The sequence below is a fragment of the Equus asinus genome, chromosome 22, assembly GCF_041296235.1.
Source record: "Equus asinus isolate D_3611 breed Donkey chromosome 22, EquAss-T2T_v2, whole genome shotgun sequence".
Lineage (NCBI taxonomy): Eukaryota > Metazoa > Chordata > Mammalia > Perissodactyla > Equidae > Equus > Equus asinus.
Genome location: NC_091811.1, coordinates 20,926,454 through 20,953,139, shown reverse-complemented (window position 1 = coordinate 20,953,139; position 26,686 = coordinate 20,926,454). Strand labels below are relative to the sequence as shown.

The following is a 26,686-nucleotide window of genomic DNA, read 5'->3' as shown; positions in this document are numbered from 1 at the left end:
ATATAATGAACTATAAGATTTCAGACAACGATGTTTTCTATAAACTAAAAGAAGAGAGTGAGGTAATAAATTGTGACTAATGACAGAGAATTTATACAAGTGGTAAGGGAAGGTCTGGTTAAAGAGGTGATATATGAAGTAAATATAAATGAGAAGAAAGAGTTAGCCATGAAAATCTGAGATCAAAGAGAACAAGAGCAAGAACACACCTTACAAAATGAAAATAAGTTTAGCTTTCTCAAGGAACAGAATGAAGGTCAGCATAGCTGGTCTATAGGGAATAAGTGGGAAAATTTTAGGAGATGATTGTCCATAAAACTTATAGTATATTCGTAATGTTAACTTACCTAACTCTTCTGGAATATTCAAACTTCAAAGGCAGTTGGTGTCCAGCTAAGAAAATTAGATTTTCGCACTTATATGAGAATCATTAGAGGGAAATAGGTACATTTGTAAATGGTATAACTGGACCTTGATTTTATGTTTGTTCAATCAGCTGTTGAAAAGTTCTGCTTTGCATGTGGAAAAAGACACAGGGCAAGGATTATCAGTGTGTGTAAGAATATTTTCTTTCTCTCTCTTTATACCCCACAGACTTGGAAAAATTCAAATAATGTTGCAGATTTATAACATTATCATGAGTTGTTATCATTTTCATTATTATTCATGAGTGATATTATCTCATGAATTCTTCACAACATTGTATGTGTACTTGGTGTCAGCGTGTGGACATTAACCAAAATCTCCCAAATCCAGGAGAGTAAATAGACATTTAAGATCTAATTTGCTTTAACCCAAAGAAATTAGCAAAAGCATCAACTATTCCCTTAAGTACCAAACTTAACTCCTCTTTCATCACTCATCAGCAGATTCAGGTGTCTGCTTGCTATCCAGGGCAGTCTAAAGTCATATATTTCTCAACCCTGCAATCCCACAAGGCTTCCCGAGTAGAACTATATATTTTGGAACTTTTATGGTTTTTATGCATATCCTTTCATTAATTCATATTAATTTACCCACTCAGTTAACAAGTATGTACTGCATGCACTGAGTACATACTAGGTTTCAGTACTATGTCAGATGTTAGAGACACAGAAGGGTCAAGTCAGAAAAAATCCTTGCCCCCCAGCAGCTTACAATCTAATAAGGAACGTAGATGATAAACAATGATATAATACCACATATTGACAAGGGATACAGAGAAAAAGTTACATGGAGGCACAGAGTATAAGGTCCTATTTTACATACAGAAGGCAAGAGAAGACCTCTCTGGGCAGACGACAGTTAAACAGTGAGTGAATTGAATTAAAAAGGAGAGCAAAATAGACAAGTAGATGGAGGAAGAACCTTTTCTAGAAAATGCAAAGACCACATAGTAGGAGTATGCTTGATATTTGTGGAACAGCAGAGAGGTTACTGTTGGGTAGAGCAGTGGCTACTGGGGAAAATGGGAGCCAGGGGCCAGATCCTGGATGAAGCCTTCTCAGCGGTAAGAAGGTCTTTGGATTTTATGGTAATTTTGACAAGAAGCCTTTGAGGGTGGGAAGCGGGAAGAGTTGAGCATCTCACCAAAATGATATGACTTAATTATAAAACAACCCTTCAGCTGCTATGTGGAAAACATACTAGGAAATTGACTGAAAAATAGAGTGAAAGCAAAGAGAGCCTTTAGGACCAAGATGTACCTCTTCACATCTTAGGTAAACAAATAAATATGATGGCCTAACTAACCTCCCGTAGGTGATAACTCCAACCCACCTAAGAACAACATTTTCACAAAGGCATTATTCTGAAAACAGAATGTCTTTACTGTAAAGAAGTGATATTAATGATAAAATTGTTGGCATCAATATTATTAACCAGAGTGGGATTTTGATTCCCTCCTTATATCACCATATATAGACATTCTGCATTCATTTTGAGTTCATCTTAATAACTTATCTGGATGATATGGATACCATGGCAATATATTTTTTATAGTAATCATACTCCAAATATCTGAAGCCTCAGAGACATACAAAAAGAATAATCTAGCAAATAGGAAAATAGGATATTACCAAGGGAAAATAAAGGCAGTTTTGCTGCAGAGAGCAGCTAGGCAGCCAGCCAAAGGGACGGATGGAATTAATAGACAGAACACAATCTATATTATTCAATGGGACAGGGGACCATCAGCCTCAAGGACTGAGGTGAGGTCCCTCGGATCGCCACATATTTATTTGTGGGTAAAGAATCTCAAGCATGTACAATAGCAGGAACTCATGCCTGCAGGGACACGCAAGCCAAAGTCCAAAGGTTCTATTCTTCATCTCCCCGAAGCACACCAGCCCATCCCAGGTCATTCACTTGGAGAGTATCTTAAGGACAATCAGCAAGGTATGCAGACAGCGTTCCGTTCCTGCAAGGGCTCAGGCGTTCCTAAGCCCCTTGCCTTCATGCTCTATAAAATATTCCCTTCTGGCCTTTGATTCCAAGGCACAAACAATCTGGTATCAGCCTAGGCTTAAAGCCTAGCAAGAATGCTGCTATGATCTCCTGCGGCACAGTTTAAATGACAGTAAAATATTACAGAAAAATTAACATGAGATAAGTGAAACAGATAATTTAAGAAATACAATTTTAGATCATAGAAGGGAAGTTTCAGACCACAAGATTCTATTTACTTCATTAAAGCAACTACTTACTAAATGATATCTTAATAGAACTAGTCCCCAGGGAAGAAGTGAAGGACATATTTCTGAAAACCAATTTATAGGTTCCTAAGTAAAACTCTTCCAGACTCCCAAACTCTTCCAGAGAGTGATCCATGAGAATAAAGATCTTAGAATTCTTATTTGACAATAAATACTCTAGCCCCAACCACGTCAGGTTCATAGTGGATAGTCAATAAAATTCAGTTGTTAAATGAATGAACGGGATTCCAGGGAAATATTACTCTCCCAGTTATTTCTGACTCAAAGGTAAGAATCCTTAACTTTTAATTCTTTACTTGAACATACTGCCTCCAAACTATTTGTGTTTTCTATGAATTTAAGGAAGGATGTCTCAGATTCTGGGAAAAACCCCCTTTTCTCTTCATGCTACACCTACAGGTGTGAGAAAGCACATTTCAGACAGCAGGGAAAACCCACAGCTCACCACAACAACACATTTTAAATTGTCTGGGCCACTGGAGCATAAATTAGAGAGAACTGGCGTAGATGAGTGATTAGGAGGTAAGCGGAAGGGGGTGGAGACAACATAACTGAATATAAATGTTCAGCAATTCAGAGACTGAACAAGAACTCCAGCAAAGACTTTCACTGTAATTGGCTTGACCTGGGATTAACCACAGAATCTTGACTAGAAAAAAAGATGAATTCTGAAGATTGTTCCATAACAGAAAACAGCGCTTTGCATGTGGAGAGAGGACAGCAAAGTAAGTCAGATCTTATTTCTTATACACTGGTAATAACTATCTATCTATATATGATATATAACAGTACTTAGGGAAGAAAATGAAGCTTTGTCTTTTGAAGAACTTGGTTACATTTTATTTCAGTCAGGATAAAGGAGGAAATGGTAGGAAGTAAATATTCCTTTATCTACAAGAAGATAGCGTACCTAAGACTTTAGAGGAAATAAAAAATGTGAATTTCAGATCTTTAAAGATCTGTTGCTTTGTTTCAGTTTTACACCATCTCAATGTTTCAGATGGAATTAGAAAACGCCCTGCCCAAGCCCAGTGAACTCACTGTCATTTTTTTGTATCCATCTGTACATACTTCAGGAAGCATTGCCTTTCTTTATAAAAAACCAATTTCCCCATAAACAGTTACATTCTTGATTGTCTTCACTTTGTATCTTTGTGTGCTTTCTGTGTGCCTCATCTTGTGTTAAGACAGCAACCTCCAGTTGCTGGAAATGAAGGATTCCAATCTTTGAGAGGACAGCCATATACACATCGGAACATTTACAGTGCCCAGTGGTAATTTATTAGTAGAATGTGTTGAAAGAATTCTTAAAAATGCAACCTTCCGCTTCTATATTCTTTTATGGGACACTTTTCCTCCAGTTCATCCTTCCATTTCACTTTTCCAATCATTGGTTGCAAATTCTGCATAAATCAGACATTTTTCTTCCTTTTGTTTTTCATCAAAATATAATCATCTTAGCTGTATACTTTTTCCTCTCTTCTATTTCTTTATTCTGTCCACAGATCGTTTTCCTATTACCAGAATTTTCCCGATGTTTTCCTATAACTTGTTACTATGAAGTTTTCTTGATTTTTTTCGTTTATCCTTCTTTCTCTCTAATTAATGAGGTGTCCAAAAACACTAGCAATTAAGAACTAGAGTTTACTTTTAAGCAAAGCTCTCCGGTAATAAAAGGATGTGTTACGAACAGCAGAGCTGAAACAACCTAGAGAAAAGGTTTGTTTTCTGAGTGTGTGTCTATTAGACTGGCTTACTTTAGAAAAGCATCAGTTACCTCTGATAAACCCATCTGTCACTTAAGAACACAAAATCAAGTGTGGACAACAAAAAAGCCACACACATTTTTTAGTAACCAGATGAGCATAATTTTACGGCCCACTTGAGCTGCCAAAAAGAAAAAATTATAACAGTAAAACTAGTCAATAAATAGAGAGCATAGTTGAAAGAAGAAGGACTGACGAGGAATTCTTAACTTTTACTGCAATCATCTCAATGTTCTGTTAAATGTTTAGTGTATGCTGCCCTTGTAGTCACTTCATTAGTATGAGCGATCATTGAGCATCACCCTTGAGTGATTCAATATGTAGTAGTGGACTTACTTTCAATTTCTCATTAATGGACAGGGCTTGTAATCAGAGCAGAAGTAGGCAGTTAGTGGAGTGTTTTGTCACCAAGGTGATAAATCAAACTGTGAGTACCAATGGCCCTCATTAATGGATATAAAGTACAATCTGAGAGTCATCTTCACAGCTTACCCACTGGACAAGCTAACAGACTGAGCTGGGCTCTGGAGTTTACAAGTTACTTGGATGAGTTAGTCCTTGCTAAGGAACAGAACTATTGCTTCATTGAGTCTAAGCAGCATGATTGACTTTCACATGGTGAGAAGTGAAACTACACAGAGAGCTCTGAGCTTGCTACCCTTCCTACCAAGGGCTGCTGCCAGTGATAACTGCATACCAGTGAGAAAAGGAAGATTTGCTTTGAGAGACTGAGAGAAATAGAACTAGATAGGAGAGAAGTAAAGGCTTCTGTTGCAAAATCTGAATGCAGATCTATGCTGGGAAAAGCAATCCTCAGAAGACACAAAAGTTAATGTTGACATCCAGTACATAGTAAATTCCAGTAAAAGAAAGCAACATATCTTTGCCCAGTTTAACTTTAGAGAAACGTTTTAAGGGAAAAAAATTACATGAACTTCAAGATATGTCCTATATAGACATCCTTTCAATTATGAAAGTCATCTGTACTGAAAAACAGAATATATTTGCATTTTGAGACTATTTTTTATGGTAAGTTTTAAAATCATTCAAGTAGCCATTTTACATTTCAGTCTTTGAGAACATAAGGGGGAACTGTATATTTCCTGTGAGGCCAAATTTTAAAAATCCTGATAGCCCATACCTGAAAAAATCAAATCCAAACTCTGAGTCACAAAACCTGCCTCTCTTCTTTCTCAATTATAACTACAACTCCAATCAACATTTGAACTTTTCATCACCCTAGAATGCTCCTCGGTGCTCCTTTTGAGTCAAATCACCTTTCCAACACACATAAAAGCAATAACTTTTCTGATTTATGTCACCATAATTTAGTTTGGCTATTCTTGAATGTCATATAAATGAAAATATACGGTATATAATTGTGGCTGAACTTTTTCACTTGACATTTTTATTTTTGAGATTCACTAATTGCTAAGCAGAATTTCCTTGTATTTATATACAATAATTTGTTTATTCATTTTCCTGTTGATAGATATTTGTGTAGTTTCTGGGATTTGGCTCTTAAGAATAAAGCTGCCATGAGCATTCTTATACAAAGCATTTTGAAGAAATATTCATTTCTCTTGGGAAAATATATAGGAGTAGAATTGCTGGATCATAGAGTGGGTGTATACTTAATCATGTAAAAAACAGTTTTCTAATGTATTTTTTCATTTTACTCTCCCATCAATAATATATGAAAATTTCAATTGCTTCACATCTGCATGAACTTCACCAAAAAGTACTATCATTTTTTCTTATTTTTACTCATGGTAATTGTAGATATTTATATATCAATTCAATATTTGTATTATATTACCCACATTTATCCCCATTTACATTATGTCTTCTAAACAGTAACTACAGAAAAGTTAAGGCATTGTACTTAACATGCTCTTTTTATACATCTTCTAGGGTATTCAGATATTTAATAAAAGTTCTTATTGTGATTAAAACAATAAAATTATGATATATTTAGAATTTTCGTAGCTACTAAGTACGAATATTGGAGAGATATTTTATGATCTCATTATTATGCTTGGATTGTTTCATTTCTAGCCAACAAGAAACTGTCCAAATTCACTCAAAATTGGGGGAAAATTAACTTATAAATTTCATATAAAGTAGATGGGGAGACATAGCTACTTTTTTATTTTAAAACCTCAAGGCAATATCACATGTCATTATCTTACTTCTGTATTCTGCCTGACTTCATCATCAACTTTCTCTTTTCAGGCAATGCCACCAGCCCTCATTTTGCAACACATCGTGAAGGATACCTTCAAGTTCCTGTCCCATGTGCTGTACTGAATGTGGTCATCATCACTGTTTTAATTATATCTCTCATTGCTTTATCAGGTGGGTCTGCACTTCATGAGTTCATTGAGTTTCTTAGCGCTAAGCATTCCTACACAGCTGAAATCAATGGGGATTAATTAGTAATGAATTAAGAATTCTGATTAAATTAGGATCATCTCATATGTCATACATGGCAAATTTCGTAATAATTACTAAATATAATTCCACATTCTTTGGATGATTAATGCAATACTTTTTTGAGTTTTCTTGTGCTTCTTTATAAGTACTAAAAGTGTCTGTGATTTATACATTACTGTGGGAGAAAATTACATTTGAGCAGATGTTTAAATCTAGAATGAAAGGGGCTGATTTAGATTCTAAATAAAGAGACATCTAGCTAGAAAAAGAAATGTGAGTTTCACATTCCTTGTTAATGGAAAAAAATAATATCTAAGCCATAGGTTAATCAGGAATTGGCCAATCTTTTGTCTTTTACTTCAAAGGTCATAGAATGGATAACTATCCATCCACAGAGTGGCTAATTAAGACTGTATCTAGAAGCTCCTAGAGAGTCAGTTGTGAAATGACTTTCAAAACACATAGCTATAACAAGATGCATTTTGTCTTTTACAAACATGGAATTTTATGATTTTATGAAACATCCCCAGCCATAGAGCTTTCTGTATTCTGAATTACTTCCCTCCAAATTATTCTCTCCTTCTTCTTCCAATATAGTGTTATATCTGCTATGTTTGCAAATTTCTCTACCTCAGCATTCAGATTCAAAACTTTACTTGGAATTTATAACGTACTTAACTCTTCCTAGTCCAAAGAGTATTTTCAAAATTTTTCTATTTTCCTACCGCTTTCTGGCATTGTGGCCAAAGAGACATCCTCTTATTTCTTATACCTTGCACAAAGATGATTAGGCACATGAACAATCAGATAAGGTCAGAATCTGCCTTCTTCTTACTCTTCTCAGAATTCTCCTTCTTGCCTCTCATCCTTTACTTTATCACCTAGCACAGCATAGCACAACATCCCCTAACCAGTTTTATGTACTGTGGGTAGGTACTTGGTTTTTTTTGTTACTAAAACAAACCATTTTCCTATTCTCAGTGGGACAATACAATTGTCCAGGCCAACATACGTCCTCAAGGCCATCAGAAAGCCAACTTTCTTTATGCTCAGGTGGTTGGATTAGACACCAGAGGAAATGCTACTTTGCTTCCACTATGACAGGAAACTGGACCTTGGCCCAAAACGTTTGCTCCAAACATGGTGCTACTCTTACTCTCGTTGATTCTGAAGAGGAAATGGTAAGATAGTATTCAAAAGCAATTTCATAAAATGTTGCTATTTTATTTTATACAGCTAACCTGTGGTTTCCTTCTGTTTCCTTCTAAGTGAAAACATTGTACTTATCTCCTATGCAAGAAAATTTAGTCACAGAAAGCCATGTGATCAGTCTGAGGTCAAAATAAGGGTTTCATTTAGTCCTGTAATTTAATTTGATTACTCATCTTCAAAAGCCAGAAATCCAAATGTGCTGATCTTATATAGAGCTAATAAATCATCAGTTTAGCTATCATGCCTTGAATTGCAGTTTTTGAGAAAAAAGATTTATGATATATTTACCCAGAGGGATAGTTTAACACACTTTTCCTTTGTGCTTTCTTCCAGATGTTTTTAAGACAATATGTGGGTAGAGCTGAACACTGGATTAGGGTGAAAAATGAAACTGGTCATTCACAGAAACGGTTAAATGGCAAAGAATTAAACAACTGGTAAGTTTCAAGATGTCTCTTTATCCTTCCCAGGCTGGCAGCACAGAGAGACCATTTTCCTTTCTATATGAAGATTGCGCTCTTTTTTTTTTTTTATTAAAGATTTTATTTTTCCTTTTTCTCCCCAAAGCCCCCCACTACATAGTTGTATATTCTTCGTTGTGGGTCCTTCTAGTTGTGGCATGTGGGACGCTGCCTCAGTGTGGTTTGATGAGCAGTGCCATGTCCGCGCCCAGGATTCGAACCAACGAAACACTGGGCCGCCTGCAGCAGAGCGCGCGAACTTAACCACTCGGCCACGGGGCCAGCCCAGCCCCTAGATTGTGCTCTTTTAACAATCTCTTTTGCGTGCTTACAGTCCTCGGAGTTTTTAAAGAAGCGTTTTAATATTATCAGTTTTTTCTTTTTATCTACTTGGAATTCATACAATAAATGCTTCTAGTTATTTGATCTCAGCAAGTTCTATCGAGATTCTATTGAGTAAGACACTCAGAAATATTCCAAGAATAATTGTGAAGACACCCCCAAAAAATCTAACATTTCCAATCTCATATTTATATTTTACTGATGAGCTAATTTTGGGAAAATAATTGCTTCTTACTCTTTCCCAGTTCTCTTCTCCACAGGAGTAAAGAGCAATACTTTCGTTACTTAATTAAAAGCTTCTATTGACCTGAGAGAAAACTTGCCCCAGAATTAAAGATGCTGACTTTATTTCCGTTATCTGTAATTAAACTACATTTTAAAGTTTGAAGGATATTTTATGTGTTAATCTTTGCCATCTGAAAACTCAGAGTTGAATAAATTTCTATCTATCTAAATAGTTTTTTATGATATTTACTGATATGGGGAATAAATTTAAATATCTAGAAAATGAATCCTTAATATGTGTCCTACGCTACCATAGCCACAGGTAGGCTTCAGGAGCCATAAACTCCCTCAAATTGCATGCACTACTATGCATGATTGTGGAATGTGTATACTTTTGGACAATTTCTTCTCAAAGAATATGTCAACTCAAAGATGATCATGAGTCACTCCTACAGTGACATGCCAACCAAATGAATAGAGCTGTAAATTCTTAGCTTTGTATCCTCCATCTACATTCTATTCCTTTGAATTCTTGTCTACAGTCTCTACAGATTAGTCTATGATCATTTGACTGCAGACTTGCCTTATGCATTCCTACTAAGCAAAAAAAAAAAAAAAGAGCAGAGGCCACCAAGACCACAAAGTTTATTACCATGTAACTGAACAGAAATGACGAACTGAAAATAATTCTAAGTTTGTTTTTTGTTTGACAGGTCCAACATTACAGAATCTGAGAACTGTTCATTTCTGGGTAGCATAGACGTCGGCAGAACAGAATGTGACAAGAATTTACACTGGATATGTAGCAAACCGTCCCATTAATGAGGAATCATATTTGATTATTGACTACTATACCATGGAATCCAGGAAATTTGTGTCAGTGATGCTGCTCTACGGTCAGGAGTTTTCCATAAAGACTTTGTGAAAAAACTTTGTATTATTTCGGAAATCTTCTTCCAAACAAGACTGTGGGAAAAAGGGAGAGAAATTTCAGGAATATCTGCAATGTGGAGTACTCCTACAGTGAGCTGAAACGTCGTGGGTTGACAGATAATTATGTCCAAGGATGAGAAGATGACTTTAAACCTTTTTGATGCACTTTATATATTTTAAAATTCAGAAATAATGAAATAATTAGGTTTAGAGTTATTATTTATTGTTGAATGACTACCAACAATGAGTGTCCTTCATGCGTTTGGACTCTATGAAGGAGTTAGATGGTGGTATTAAAAACTGAATGTAAACAGAGAGAATTTTAACTGTTAACACATTCAATCTAAATGCATGTTTTAAACTCAGAAAACATCTATAAGTGGACAAATGCTTATGGAACTAAGCTTTGAAATATTTCTCTCTTTTTAGAGAAGTTCTCTTTTTAGACAAAATCCTTGTCATTTCTTTACCCCAAAAGATTGTCTTGATCATGTATTTATGTTCATTTTTCTTTTTCTTCAATGTAGACTCTTCTTTTTCAATGGTACATAATTCATTGGCTTTAAAACCTTAAATAGTGTTTTGCAGAGATAAAGACAAAAGCAAAGAACATGAGGAATATTTATAAAAGAGGTAAAACTATTAGAAAATGTGCAATAGTGATGTAGCAAACCTCTATCAGGAAAAATTCTCTATTGTTCAAACTCTGAATGATGCTATTCCTCTCTGATTATAGATTTGTGCCTTTCCTAATTAATTCTATCACGTGCAATTCTTCATGTGAAGCATTTTCTAAGTGCAATAGAGTGTATATGTTTGTTTGTTTTTCTTTTGTATCTGGTACTATTATAAGCTGCTTTTATATGTTTAAAATAAAAGTAGAATCAACAGTCTCTAAGAAGTGTTCATTCCTTAAAATACACTAAAAATTAAGTGCCATACTAGAAAGCAGAAAACAGAATACTATAATATTTTTTGAACTTTTCTATAGTAAAACCTCAGCTTTATAACATGGTTTTTACTTTTCTACTTGTTTTCATATATGTATTTCCAAAAGGGTCATATCCATTTTTCTGTATATAGCAGATATTCAGAAAATATTCTAATTGACTTGAGGGGAATTTATGTCATTTAAGATTTTTTGTCTCTATCATTTTCTTCCTTTCTTTTATTGTTTATCACTCTCCTACTGAAGAGGCACAGAAAAATTAGGAGACAACTGAAGTCATTTTATGAGCACCTAAATATAAGCTCATCCTCTCTCCAATAAGAGGTCCTCATAACTAATGCTCTCAAAGTATCTTGTTCAATTCTGAAATGCTATACATATTTTAGTTATTTACATAAAATAATTCATTAAACAGAAATGTGGCACTACATGGGTATTTCTGGGCTCTTCATGGGGTATTCCACGCAGGAAAAATTTGATTACTTTTAAAAGTGTTTTATGAATGCATTTTGGAATGTTCTTCTCTGAAAGTTGGAAATGTACACTATATGTGTTATCTTTAAACTGTGTCACTAGGATGGCATATTGAAAAGAAATGTGGTTTCCAAACACTGCTTAGTGATAAATAATATAGAAGTTTCTTAATCTCAGTGTCTCTTAGTTCTCACAGCTATAAAATGAAACAATGGTCTTAGAAGCTCAGATATCCTATCATCAATAACAATAATATACTCCTGAGTCATGTTAGAAAACAGTGGCTTGTGATTCATGTGCTATGAAATGTGTAAGTGGAAAGTGTAGCTGTTAAGAGCCTGAGCAAAGTAGAAATATTGTCTGAGTTTCATCTCTGCCACTCATCAGTTGACAGCTATTTTAGTTGCAATTAGTTAGAAATTTAGTTAAAATTAGCTAGAAATTAAATTAGTTAATACATGAAAATGGACTTAGAACAGTACCTGGCCTAAAGTGACCCCCAAAGATGTATTAAATGTTAGTGATGATTATGATAAATGGGAATACTACCTCATTGAATCTCCAATATTGGCAAACAGTGGCATTTCTACATAATATATCTATATCTACATAGCGTACCTTACTTATGGGTTTCTTTTGAGGGGCTTTTTAAAAAAATTTATTCAATGAGTGATTCTTAGGCAGCTACTACTGTGGTGGACAATATAGTTAAAACACTAAGCAAATTTAGCATGGCAACTGGCCTTGTGGAATTTGTGGTCTAAGTGTAAAACAAACAGTAAACAATTATGGTGGTGATAAAGACTATGGAAGGGAAACTGTAGGGTGCTGTGGAAGCATATTACAGATATACTACTTTATTTCCTTCTGTATTCAAACTTTTAGCTAATTTTTAAAATGCTAAATCCATAGGATATATTCATCTCAAATAATTAATATGTACTAAAGATAACTATCAGTTATCTATGCTCTATTTGGCTATTCCAACATAATTTCAAGTTCTTCCTCTGGAAAGAGGAATAATACTTTACCTGCTTATTTGACATAATAATTGGAAGTCAATAAAATTAAAAGTATTTTAAGAAGAATAAAATGTCATTGAACTGTTAAATACTGTAGTTCATATTCAACTGATTCAAAATGTTTATAATACTAATATAGAAATGATCTTTCTAAGGTTGTTCTCAATTTTATAACTTTGACTAGATTTTCAGACATGACAATATGTCATAACTGAAACTAAAATGCTAATAAAATTCTGGAGAAATGTTTTAAAATATATAACCAGAAAGACTGCTGGTGATCATATAAATTGGTTTAGTTTAACTTTTGGAAAAAAGTTTGAAAATACTTATCAAAAAACTTTAAAAGATTTATGCTTTTTCTCTGATGTGACAATTTTGCGGAGGATTTTAAAGGAACAATCTTACATGAGCAAGACATAATCACAAAAATGTTCATCAAACGGCTATTTTTAGTAGTGATAAATTAGAAGCCCCTTAATTGTCCAAAACTGAGGATATAGTTAAATAAATGTGATTCTACTACATGATGAAATGACATGCCAACATTAAAAAATAATAATAAAGAAGAATGTTTATATGAGAATTCTCAAACTATTGTTGCTAAGCCAGTTAAAATAATAAATACAATAAGATTTCATCCTCTTAGATGTTAAATGTAAAAATATATGTTTTGTGTTTATATGCTGAAAGAGAGAAATACCACAAAGGTAAACACAATGGTTTTCCCAGAGTAGTAAGAGTACAGGTAATATTTATTTTCGTCATTATATTTCTCTATAGTTTCAAAATATTCTGTAACGAATAGTTATTTTACTGTTAATAAGAACAATTTTTATTTTAAATATGGATCAGTAAATGAAATAATTTCATTATTTAAATGTAACTTTACTTTTTAGTGACCAATTACAAATATTAAAAATGAGTCTCATTGCGAAATTGTCTTGGTTCCCCCATACACTGTGTGAGCACCCACAAGCTGCAGTGTCATCTAATGGCTGGACAAGGTCTCTGCACTTTTGTGGTCGTTTCTTAGTTCAGAAGACTTAACCTCGGAAAAGCAGGGGGTTTTTCTTTATAAACACAGCGTTATGAGTAATATAATCACATTTCTGTATTTCATTATAGAGACATTGCATTTAGTTTCTGTCCCACAGTAGAGACCAAAGAAATGATCTATACCCCAAACGGTAATTCCTAACTGTAGTTTTGTTTTGCTTTGCAACTTTATTGAGGTATAATTGGTATGCAAAAAGCTGCACATATTTAATGTATATAATTTTGTGAGTTTAGACATATGTATACACTTGTGTCACCATCACCACAATCCAAATAATAAATGTATCCATCTCCACCAAAAGTATCTTGTGTTCTTTTGGATTGTGTGTGTGTGTGTTTTGTGATAAGAATACAATATAAAATCCAGCCTCTTCATGAATTCAGTAAAATTGCAAGATATAAAACCAACATACAAAAATCAGCTGTATTTATATACACTAACAGACTACCCCAAAAAGAAATTAAGAAACAATCCCATTTACAATAGCACCAAAAAGAATAAAATCCTTAGGAACAAACCTAACCACGGAAATAAACGACTGCACACTGAGATCTTCAGAGCACTGATGGAAGAAATTAGAGCAGACGCAAATACATGGAAGGACATCACATGATCATGGGCTGGACGAAGTAACACTGTTAAAACGTTCATACTACCTAAAGTAAGCTACTAATTCAGTGCAATCCCTATCAAAATCTCAAGCATATTTTTTATAAAAATAGAAAAAATAATCCTAAAATTCCTATGGAACCACAAAACAGGCAAAGCAGTCTTGAGCAAGAAGAACAAAGCTGCAAGCTTCATACTTCCTGATTTCAAAATACATTACAAAGCTACAGTAATCAAAAAAGTATGGTATTGGTATAAAAACAGACATGTAGACCAATAGAACTGAATATAAAGCCAGAAATAAACCCACACGTATACAGTCAATTGGGTCTTTCTTAAGTGTGTCAAGAACATACAATGGAGAAAGGATAGTGTCTTGCATAAATGGTGTTCAGAAAACTGGAAATGAGCATACTAAAGAATTAAATTGGATTCTTATCTTTCACCATAAACAAAAATTAACTCAAAATGGATTAAAGATTAGAACAAAAAATATGAAACTGTAAAACTCCTAGAAGAAAACATACACGAAACATTTCTTGACATTGATCTCTTCAATGATTTCTTGAATATAACGCCAAAAGCACAAGCAAAAACAGATATGTGGGACTACATCAAACTAAAAACTTCCTGCACAGCAAAGGAAACAATCAGCAGAAAAGGCAACCTAAGGAATGGGAGAAAATATTTGCAAACCATATATCTGATAAGGGGTAAACTTCTAAAATATATAAGGAATTCTTAAAACTCAATAGCAATCAATTGATCAATCAACAATCTGCTTAAAAAAAAACAGAGGAACGGCTTGAACAGACATTTCTCCGAAGAAAGTGCTTTTGTTTTACATAGTTCACTGTCAAAGGACGTGAAAAAAAAGTCTTGGTTATTCTTTACACTCATATGACCTGTGTGTATGGGTAATGGTACTTAATTTCAGTAATGCCTCATTCTCAGATTCATGAATGGAAGCAAGAGTAGTCACACTCTCTCAATAATACCTTTCATATTTTTTCTAGTTATAGAAAGAAATATCTGTTACTTAGGAAAAAATAACTTAAACCCTGATAAGACTTTACCCAACTATGTTTCTCAATATCTTTTGTGATAAACAAAAAATCTATTTAAAATAATACACATAAAAATGCTTGTAATTGGGGGCCTGCTCAGTGGCACAGCAGTTAAGTTCACATGTTCTGCTTCAGTGGCCTGGGGTTCACTGGTTCAGATCCCAGGTGTGGACCTACACACTGCTTGTCAAACCACGCTGTGGTGGGCGCACTTTTTTCAACTCCCTGAGACCTGTGGTCCCTTCCTGCATACACATGGTGACAGGACCCATGGGCAGTGAAGAGCTGCTGACATGGGTTGAGGGTAGGGCTAAATTTGAGGCATAGGTATGTGAGTTATCTCTTTACAAGACAAAGGAAAGACTATGTTAAAACAGTCATTAAAATGGTATCAGTGTAGGTGGGGTCTGGTTATTGGGTAGTCCTATAACTTTAGATAAGAATCAGGTCAGACCAGGTCAGGACATCCTATGCTTCCTGGAGGATGATATAGGAGGATGATATATATGGGTATGTATGGCAGGATGCCTTGGGCTTTTCTCCCTGGGGCAGCCTTGATCCTCATCAGTAATGATGTTAAATAGGTGTGATGATAGTTAGTATCTTGTTTTGTTCTCAACCTCAAAGAGAAAGTTTTGAACATTTTGCCATTATCATGATGTTTGCTGTAGTTTTCTTTGCTTACTTGATTGTCTGTTCTTTTTTGAGGAGGCGTGAATACCTACTATCAGATTAAGAAAATAAGAAAAGTTTCTTCTGAGATCTTAATTTTAATTATTATAGTTGTTTGTTCTGGAATTTCCATTTTCTTCTTTTTTATTATCTTCAAATTTCAACTCAAATTCTAATATAGGTATTTTATTTGCTTAAGCTTATTTTAAATACGCTATTATTTTTGAATATTATAAAATATGTATAAGAAATAATTATATATATAGCTAAATATAATTTTATTTAAATAACATTTGAATATACTTATTTTAAAGTCTGTGTCTGATATAACATTTTCTCAAGCCCTTGAAAGTCTTTAACTGCTGTTTGTTATTTCTATTTGTTACTTTTCATGTTGTCTTATCTACTCAAGTGCCCAGTTATTTTTTGCGGAGTTCTAGATTTTTTCTGTGAAAAACTGTAGTAATTATCTGAGAATTGGAATGCTATATTCTTTGATCTTAATGTTCCCCTCATGTTAACTAAATTTAAACAGGTTTCCTGACCTCCCTTTTCTTAAAGCATTTACTTGAGAAAACTTCTAATTGCAAATTGTTTCTCCGCCCCTTTGAGATGTAAACCTTCTCCCAGCCTCTGGTCAGTTTTTCAACTCAGGAATGTCTTTCTCAAGGACTTGAGAGCCGCCCCTTTGAAATGTAAATCAAAGAGACAACATCCCTACCTCCTAGTTTCTGTGGGAGAGTAGGGGCCTAACTAAGGACCCATTAGCAAATACAGATGACCTAATCACATTGATCATCCCACCCAACATTGTCCACAAACTTTCCACTAGCTTATCCCATCACTTAAAAATCCTCTCCCCTTTTGTTTCAGCGGAGTTGAGTCTAATCTCTCACACCTATTGCAATAGTGTTAAATAAAGTCTTCCTTGCCTGTCTAACTTGTTCAGTATAATTTTTCTTTGGTATCTTCTAAGAAGTTGACTTTGCTTCTGTCAAACGCTCCCAGTCACTAGAAAATTTGGATCACTTCCCTTCAGTCTTAGTAACTGAAATGATTTGAAGTTGAGCTTCAACTCCTTCCAAGGCCAGTCTCTTCTTACATCAGCCTTCCTCCTCAGGCACTGTTTTTCAACTTGGAATGATATTGTCCCTCAAAGGACATTTAGCAATGTCTAGAGATATTTTTGGTTGTCCAACATGGTGAAGAGTCGAGGTTGAGGGAGACTTGTTGCTGGCATCTAGAAGGTAAAAGTAAGGGATGCTCCTAAACATCATGCAATGCACAGGACAGCCCCCAACAACAAAGAATAATCTGGCTCAAAATGTCATTAGTGCCAAACTTGGAAAATCTTGTCCTGGGATGGAACCTTTTGGTGAACATTGCATTGATTTTTCGGTCCCCATATCCTGCTTGAAGACTGGAATTACCTTAGTTCCTAGATTGCCAGAGACCCTTACCAATTGAGCTTTTCTGTCTGTCTTTGAAAATCTTCTGTAAGGAAAGTAGCTCTTCTTTTTGGGTTTCAGCTTTCTCTTGTATTTGTATTCTATTATTCTTCACTAATTTATCTCGTTAATGCCTTTAATATGCTTTAAAATATTTTACTGGCTTTACAGATTGTCCTCAGTGGGGAGAGGGTAGGTTAATACCTACCTAGTGAATAATGATCCATGCTTTTTTTGAATAGCCAAATAAAATACCTGAAGATTCATCCTGCCTTTAGAAATCTCTTCTGAATGATTCTCAGAATTCTCAGGGAGTCCTTAAAAACTTGTTGGTTACTCGATGCCTCTCACTCTTAACTGTTGCTCCAGGCTGCTCCGTTGGTCACGTTTTCTGGATTTACACCTACTTCCATGTAGTGCAGTCTTCAACTTATACTACTTTTTTACGTTTGAGGACACTTGCTCCCTGTATTATCCAAAGCACCGAAAATATGAAGTGATAAAAGTTTGTATTGGATCATGATTTTGTTACAATAAAAATAATAAAATATACCAATAATTATAATCAACATTATATAGTGCTCCTATGTGTCAGAGACTAAATGTTTCACAAAAAGTTAATTTATTTAACCCTCACAACAACCCTACCACTTAGGTGTTATTAATATCTCATTTTATATGTAAGGAAACCAAGTTGCAAGGAAATTAAGTACTCTGTCCAAGGACTTTAAATCTCAAATCTAGAATTTATACCCAGGCAATCTGATGCTTGACAAAATATGGCTTATTCTGGCACATAAAAACATAGAATATTTACAACTGCATATCAGGTTTCATTGTTGTTAAAGTTTATAGCATCCAGAATCACATAGGGCCTCCTATTGATAGGATATTTCCTTTTCCTCCAGCTTGCATCCTGTTGCTAAAGTTTGCTACTCATCTTCAGATAAGATTTTTTAAAAGTCACTTGCTCTTTTTCTAATTCCTATATGCGTTAGATCAGTGACAATTGTTTAACTTTCTGAGGCAACAATGATAACAGTGGAGACAAAAACTGACAAAAACTTAAAAGGAAAAACTTCTTTGCTCGTCAGTACATTTTTTGATACTTACTTATGCTGTTGCATGTGGGCTTTGAAAAGTTATAGAGGCTATTGACAAGTGGGCTTTGAACATACTCCTGGGAATCTAGAAAGTCATGCACATGTGTAGCATAGTATGCATGGCCAAGACTGCATACATGTCCAGGAATGACCCGAGAGGCCCCTAAGCTCTCACCTCTGACTGACCTTGAGACTCTGTACAAACAGGAAGTGAAGACTAAACAGAGTTTTAAGCTGCCTGCCTGAGTGTTGAAGGTGAGTCCCAATAGGAACACAGCAAAGATTGAGAGACACAGCTTAAAAAACTTATAAATCAGTAAGAAAAAGACAGATAACACAAATGGTTAAATGGGCAAAAGACTTGAAAGGGCATTTCACCAAAAAGGACGTTGAAAAGGCAAATAAGCTTATCAAAACACTCAAAACTGTCATCAGAGAAATGGAAATTAAAACTAAAAGGAGTTACCCTACACCAATTACGTCTAAATTTTTTTAAAAAATAAATAAAAATAAACACTGAGAATACCAAATGTTGGTGAAAATTTGTATCAACTGGGACTCTTACGTACTTTTCAAGGGAGTGTGAACTGATAACTACTACCTTGATTTGGCAGTTTCTAATAAAGCTAGACATAGGCATACCTTATGACCCAGCAATTCCACTCATTTGCTAATAGAGATAAATGTGTATGTGTATCCAAGAAAGATATGAAATATTCATAGCAGTGTTTATTTATAATAGCCCTGAACTGAAAACAACACAGATGTCCATCTACTGTGAATAGATAAATCGTGGTGTGTCCTTATTATGAAGCAGTGTATTTGTTACACAGGCAACACCACAAATACATATTAAAAAATCCACTGATGTACAACGAAGTCAGACATAAAGGACTACAAACTGTACAATTCAATTTTTATGAAGTTTTTAAAATAATCTAAAATGACAAAGGAAACCAGCGTAACACAAATTGCTGCATAACCTGAAAATTCCTCCTTATGGCACATTTCAGTGTGGTCAGGCAACTTATTCATCAGCTTTGTTTCTTAATAAAACTAAAGGCTCTTTTCTTTCAATGTTCACATCTCAATTCAAGTGTCGCTTTCTCTCTGAGGCCCTTCTGGACTGAATGAAACCTCATGCATACTCTGTTGGAGTAGTTTTTGCTTCCTATATTTGTTAGTAAATGGTCTAACTCAGTAAGATGTCAGCTTCCTCAAGGGAGGACACTATTCTTAATCTCAACTTCCAGTTCCAGGACAGCAGTATAGTTTGCCATTGAGTTTATAGTCTTCAGTGTCAAGTAATCCTGTTTCAAATTTCTACTCTACTCCTATCCTTGCTTTCCTCATCAGTAAACAGGGATAATAAAAGTACCAAGCTCCCATATTTGTTGTGATGCTCTAATATTGTGATTTATAATAAGAAACATATATTTGGTCTTCTTCTGGATTTCTAGCACAGGAGTTCTAAAATCCTTGGAATTTCCTCAGTGATGAAATCCATAAAGGTGTATTAACATTCACAGCAAACCACTTTCAACAACAGCCGAGTTTATGTTAATGAGGTGACTTTTGGAAAGCACCAAGAATGGGGGCTGGTTGCCAGGGGAACCAACTGTGTGACTGGATAGTTGGAACTTTCAGTCCTACCCTCTGGCCTCTGGGGAGAGGGGAGGGGCTGGAAGTTGAATCTGTAACCAATGGCCAATGATTTAATCAACAAAGCCTATGTAATGAGGCCTCCATGAAAACCCAAAAAGGAAGGGTTCAGGGAGCTTTCAGGTTGCTGAATATGTGAAGATTGGAGGAGAGTGGCACACTCGGACAGGGCATGGAAGTTCCACACCCCTTCCCAGCACTTTGCCCTGTGCATCTCTTCCATCTGGCTGTTCCTTTTATAATAAACAGGTAACCTAGTAAGTAAAATGTTTCTGAGTTCTGTGAGCTGCCCTAGCAAATTAATTAAACCCAAGGAGGGGGTTGTTGGAACCTCCAATCTATAGCTTGTACACAGGTGACAACCCGATTTTGTGACTGCCTAGTGTCTGAAGGAGCGGGGTGGGGACTGAGTCCTTAACCAGTGGAATCAGATGATATCTCCAGGTGGGTAGTGTCAGAATTGAGTTAAAGTGTAGGACACCCAGCTGGTGTCTGAGAACTGCTTTGATATGAGGGAAACCTCCCTTGACACATTGTAATTGGGTTACCTGAACCTGAGATGCCGTGAGGCTTAAATGAACTAATGTCTAAAACACATAACATTCTTAGTAAATGTTAGCTTTTAGCTAATAAAATCATCACAGTCTGTTTATAGGCTTCATGTAAATTAAAGTTCCTGCTTTTATGTAACTATCTTTACATTAAATTCATGAAAATTTTATATCATTTTATCAAATATAAATAAAAATTCATGAAATGTAATTTGCTAGTACCAATGCAACCCAATGTTTCCTGAACAGAAAATATTTTGGTATATTTATATTTATGTATACTCTATATATATCAAATGAGCTTGAAAGCTCATTGGTTAATATATAAATTAAGTTGTTCCTTAATAAAATTAAATAAAGCACTAAGAGTTGAGACATTAAGGCATTAAGACATATTTGTCTGTTTCTATGTTTTTCCTATGGATGTAAAGGAATTTTTTTAAAAATTACCAAACAAACAAAGCCTACTTAAAAATTCAGTAGGGAAATTTCAGGAGAACTGGCATTATGGAACAGGTGTATTTGATTCTTCTTTTTTCAAAAACTGCATTAAAATAACATTAATAAAAAAATTGCAAATGTATAAAAAGGACTAGGAGGAAACAGACACAGAGGAGAAATGTCCATACATTTTGGAATGTGTCAAGTGACATAAGCCACAGAGCCCTGGATGCTAAGGAATTAGAGAGACTGTGCACCTCTAAACTTGGGTGTGGTGAACAAACCGTATGGTGGCCTCCATGATCCTTCTTTTAGGGCCTTCATGTCCCTGTGTGATCCCTTCTCCTTGGACATGAGTAGGACCCATGCCTTGCCTTTAACCGATAGAATACAACAAAGATAACAGGATGTACATGATTACATGTATGTAATACTGTTATATAAGATTGTAACATCTGTCTTGCTGGAGAAGAATTTCTCCAGTGCTGGCTTTGAGAAAGCAAGATACCATTTGGGGAAAGTCTGTGTCAAGAAATGGAAGGCTACCTCTGACTGGTAGTCAACAAGAAACTGAGGCTCTTGGTTTGACAGCCTACGAGGAACTGAATGTTGCTACTAAACACAAGAGCTTGGAAGCAGATCCTTTCCCAGTTGAGACTCAGATAAAAGCACAGCCCCAAACAATACCTGGAAGGCAGCCTTGTGAGAGTCTGAAGTATAGAACCCATCTAAGCCATGCTTAGACTCCTGGCACATAGGAAGTGAAATAATAAATATGCATTGTTTCAAACCACTAAGTTTATGGCAATTTGTTGTTCAGCAATGGAAAAATTATGGTAGATGTGCAATATTGGGAAAAACTGGAGCATTTATTGAAAATCCATGTAAGTTGCAGTTTAGTCTCTTGAGATCTTTCTCACCTTGAATAAGCAAACTGCAACCCTACATCTCTGCAGAATATTGGAAGTTTACTGCCTGGCATAACTGAACCAAAAGGAATCTGAATTCAGGTGAGGAATCTCTAGGAAAGGCTAAGGGAGGAAGTGTTTTATTAAAAACAGAGGAATTAATTGAAATTCTGACTAAGGATTAGAGAGACCCTTTGACCTATATTCTAAGCAGCTTCAAGATCCTCAACAGCCAGGCTTATGGTAATCAGGCAGAAAACTGGAGAATTCCTTTTGGATAAAACTGACCATAAAAAAGACCTACAAATACTGAGAATAAGAAGAAATGAACAGTCTCTGCCTGAACATCCACAGTGCTATCCACTGGTTCCAGTCCCATTGCTTATTTATTACCTCACTCTTGCATATTAATAGATACTTCAGGATCACCAGATATTTAGGAAAACCTCTTAAAAAAGCAGAAACTAAAACGAGCACATATAAGATGAATTTCACGTGAAAATTGATGGTAAAGGACAATAAAAATTTTAAATATTCTTATATTAATAACCTTGAGGAGGAGGAAGAAGAGAAAAACTTCATCACTTAAACAAAAAGAGTAAACTGAAAAAAGAACATTTAAAGAACAAGAAAGAACCTTGGAAATTAAAGTTATAACAAAATAAAATAGGAAAAAGAAATTCTGTGAAACAAATGGAGGAAAAACAAGAGGAACTCTCCTAACCAGTAGACTCTACAGAGAAAGTGATCAAAAAATAAGAAAAAGTATAACAACACTAGAAATCCAACCCAACGGCACCAATATCTTACTAACAGGAATGCCAAAAAAAGACATTAGAATAAAAATTAGAAGAAAATTATAAAAGAAATATGAAAAAAATTAGGAGTTAAAGAGTTTCTTGTATAAAACATCCCATTGAATGCCCAACAGAAAGAGTAAAATAAACCCACAAGACAGCTTACTATGAAATTTCAGAATTCAAGGGATACAGCAAAGATTCTTAAAGTTTCCAACTAGAAAAGTTAGGCTGCAGACACGGGATCAGAAATTGCATAATATTGTAGTTTTTAACAACAAATATGTCATCTGACAGCAACTGCTATTAAAATTCAGAGGAAATTTGGTGAGCAGACTAAACTTTTACATTCAGTAGAACTATATTTCAAGTTCACAAATATAGTAAAATTCCGCTTCAGACAAATTACTGAAAACTGTCATACCTCTCTCACACTCACTCACTCTCTCCCTCTTGCACTCTCTCTGCTGTCTCTCATATATCTTGTCTTTTTGACAAAAGTCTTTTGACCTCAATGTGAACAAGTTTCTGTGCTGATAAGTAAATGTCTCTGAGTTACTTCTGATGCTACGGATTAGTCAGGGAATATTTGTTCTTTCACTTTTGCTTAAACTACTCAATTTCGTTATCTGTATTTGAAGCAATGATTTCTTTTAAGCTAAAATTTTATCCCTTATTTTAGAACATATTTTCTCTTTTTTCTAACTGTGTAACACTCCTGATTTGCACAACTTCTCTTTCCTTAGATTCCCCCCTAAATCTGGTTAATTACTTAACACACTACATTGTCTGTATCTTTGATATTTTAACACTATTGACATTTAATCTCTTATGGTCCTGCTATATCTTGTTTTCTTGACTTGTACTTTAACGATGTTGGTAGAGAAAGGGATCTTTCCAAAATCTTAAGAATGTTACAATTTTTTTAAATTAAGGTTATGATAATTAACAACCTTGTGAAATTACAGTTGTACATCATTATTAGTCATGTTGTAGGTACACCACTTCGCCCCTAGTGCCCTCCCCCCACCCCCCTTTCCCCTGGCAACCACTGATCAGTTCTCTTTGTCCATATGTTAACTACCACCTATAAGTGGAGTCATACAGAGTTCGTCTTTCTCTGTCTGGCTTATTTCACTCAACATAATACCCTCAAGGTCTGTCCATGTTGTTGTGAATGGGATGACTTTGTCCTTTTTTATGGCTGAGTAGTATTCCATTGTATATATATACCACATCTTCTTTATCCAATCATCAGTTGCTGGGCACTTAGGTTGGTTCCACGTCTTGGCTATTGTGAATAATGTTGCGATGAACATAGGGGTGCAAGGGACTTTTAGAATTGCTGATTTCAGGTTCTTAGGATAGATACCCAGTAGTGGGATGGCTGGGTCATAAGGTATTTCTATTCTTAACTTTTTGAAGAATCTCCATACTGTTTTCCATAGTGGCTGCACCAGTTTGCATTCCCACCAACAGTATATGAGGGTTCCTTTTTCTCCACAGCCTCTCCAACATTTGTCACTCTTGGTTTTGGATATTTTTGCCATTCTAACAGGTGTAAGGTGATATCTTAGTGTAGTTTTGATTTACATTTCCCTGATGATTAGTGATGATGAGCATCTTTTCATGTGTCTATTGGCCATCCATATATCTTCTTTGGAGAAATGTCTGTTCACGTCCCCTGCCCATTTTGTAATTGGGTTGTTTGATTTTTTATTGTTGAGTTGTGTGAGTTCTTTGTATATTATGGAGATTAACCCTTTGTCAGATAAACAACTTGTAAATATTTTTTCCCAATTAGTTGGATTTTTTTTGTTTCAATCCTGTTTTCCCTTGCCTTGAAGAAGCTCTTTAGTCTGATGAAGTCCCATTTGTTTATTCTTTCTATTGTTTCCCTCATGTGAGGGGTTATGGTGTCCGAAAAGATTCTTTTGAAGCTGATGTCAAAGAGTGTACTACTGATATTCTCTTCTAGAAGACTTATCGTTTCAGGCCTTTGATCCATTTTGAGTTTATTTTAGTAAATGGTGAAAAAGAATGGTTGATTTTCATTCTTTTACATGTGGCTGTCCAGTTTTCTCAGCACCATTTGTTGAAGAGACTTTCCTCCATTGTAGGCCCTCAGCTCCTTTGTCAAAGATTAGCTGTCCATAGATGTGTGGTTTTATTTCTGGGCTTTCAATTCTGTTCCATTGATCTGTGCATCTGTTTTTGTACCAGTACCATGGTGTTTTGATTACTGTAGCTTTGCAGTATGTTTTGAAGTCAGGGATTGTGATGCCTCCAGCTTTGTTCTTCTTTCTCAGAGATTGCTTTAGTAATTCGGGGTCTTTTGTTGCCCCATATGAATTTTAGGATTCTTTGTTCAATTTCTGTAAAGAATGACATTGGAATTCTGATTGGGATAGCGTTGAATCTGTAGATTGCTTTCGGTAGTATGGACATTTTAACTATGTTTATTCTTCCAATCCATGTGCATGGAATGTCTTTCCATCTCTTTATGTCATTGCCGATTTCTTTCAAGAAGGTCTTGTAATTTTCATTGTATAGATCTTTCACTTCCTTGGTTAAATTTATCCCAAGGTATTTTATTCTTTTTGTGGCAATCGTGAATGGGATTGAGTTCTTGAGATCTTTTTCTGTTAGTTCATGTTATTAGCATATAGAAATACTACTGATTTATGTATGTTGATTTTATACACTGCAACTTTGCTGTAGTTGTTGATTGTTTCTAATAGTTTTTCTATGGATTCTTTGGGGTTTTCTATATATAAGATCATGTTGTCTGCAAACAGGGAGAGTTTTACTTCTTCGTTGCCTATTTGGATTCCTTTTATTTCTTTTTCCTGACAAATTGCTCTGGCCAAAACCTCCAGTACTATGTTGAATAAGAGTGGTGAAAGTGGGCACCCTTGTCTTGTTCCTGTTCTGAGAGGGATGGGTTTCAGTTTTTGTCCATTGAGTATGATGTTGGCTGTGGGTTTGTCATATATGGCCTTTATTATGTTGAGGTACTTTCCTTTTATACCTATTTTATTGAGGGTTTTTATCATAAATAGATGTTGGATCTTGTCTAATGCTGTCTCTGCATCTATTGAGATGATCATGTGGTTTTTGTTTCTCATTTTGTTAATGTGGTGAATCACGTTGATTGACTTGCGGATGTTGAACCATCCCTGCGTCCCTGGTATAAATCCCACTTGATCATGTTGTATAATCTTTCTGATGTATTGCTGTATTCGGTTTGCCGAAATTTTGTTGAGGATTTTTGCATCTATGTTCATCAGTGATATTGACCTGTAGTTTTCCTTCTTTGTGTTGTCCTTGTCAGGTTTGGGGATCAGGGTGATGTTGGCTTCATAGAATGTATTAGGGAGTGCTCCATCTTCCTCTATTTTCTGGAATAGTTTGAGAAGGATAGGTATTAAATCTTCTTTGAATGTTTGGTAGAATTCTCCAGAGAAGCCGTCTGGTCCTGGACTCTTATTTTTGGGGAGGTTTTTGATTACTGTTTCTATTTCTTTACTTGTGATTGGTCTATTCAGATTCTCTATTTCTTCCTGATTCGGTTTGGGTAGGTTGTATGAGTCGAGGAATTTATCCATTTCTTCTAGGTTGTTCAATTTGTTGGCATATAGTTTTTCATAGTATTCTCTTATGATCCTTTGTATTTCTTCAGTGTCTGCTGTGATTTCTCCTCTCTCGTTTCTAATTTTATTTATTTGAGACTTCTCTCTTTTTTTTTTAGTGAGTCTAGCTAAGGGTTTGTCGATTTTGTTAATTTTTTTGAAGAACAAACTCTTTGTTTCATTGATCCTTTCTACTGTCTTTTTTGTTTCAATATCATTTATT

General features: G+C 35.1%; 1 protein-coding gene across 1 annotated transcript; it reads left to right on the top strand.

Annotated features, from left to right (window-relative positions):
- Positions 1 to 3,178: 3,178 nt before the first annotated feature.
- Positions 3,179 to 10,961, top strand: CD69 (CD69 molecule). Its single transcript, XM_014850944.3, has 5 exons — positions 3,179 to 3,418; positions 6,695 to 6,817; positions 7,877 to 8,076; positions 8,441 to 8,544; positions 9,849 to 10,961. The coding sequence occupies exons 1-5, from the start codon at positions 3,355 to 3,357 to the stop codon at positions 9,955 to 9,957; spliced, it is 600 nt and encodes a 199-aa protein (XP_014706430.1). The 5' UTR covers positions 3,179 to 3,354; the 3' UTR covers positions 9,958 to 10,961.
- Positions 10,962 to 26,686: the final 15,725 nt, after the last annotated feature.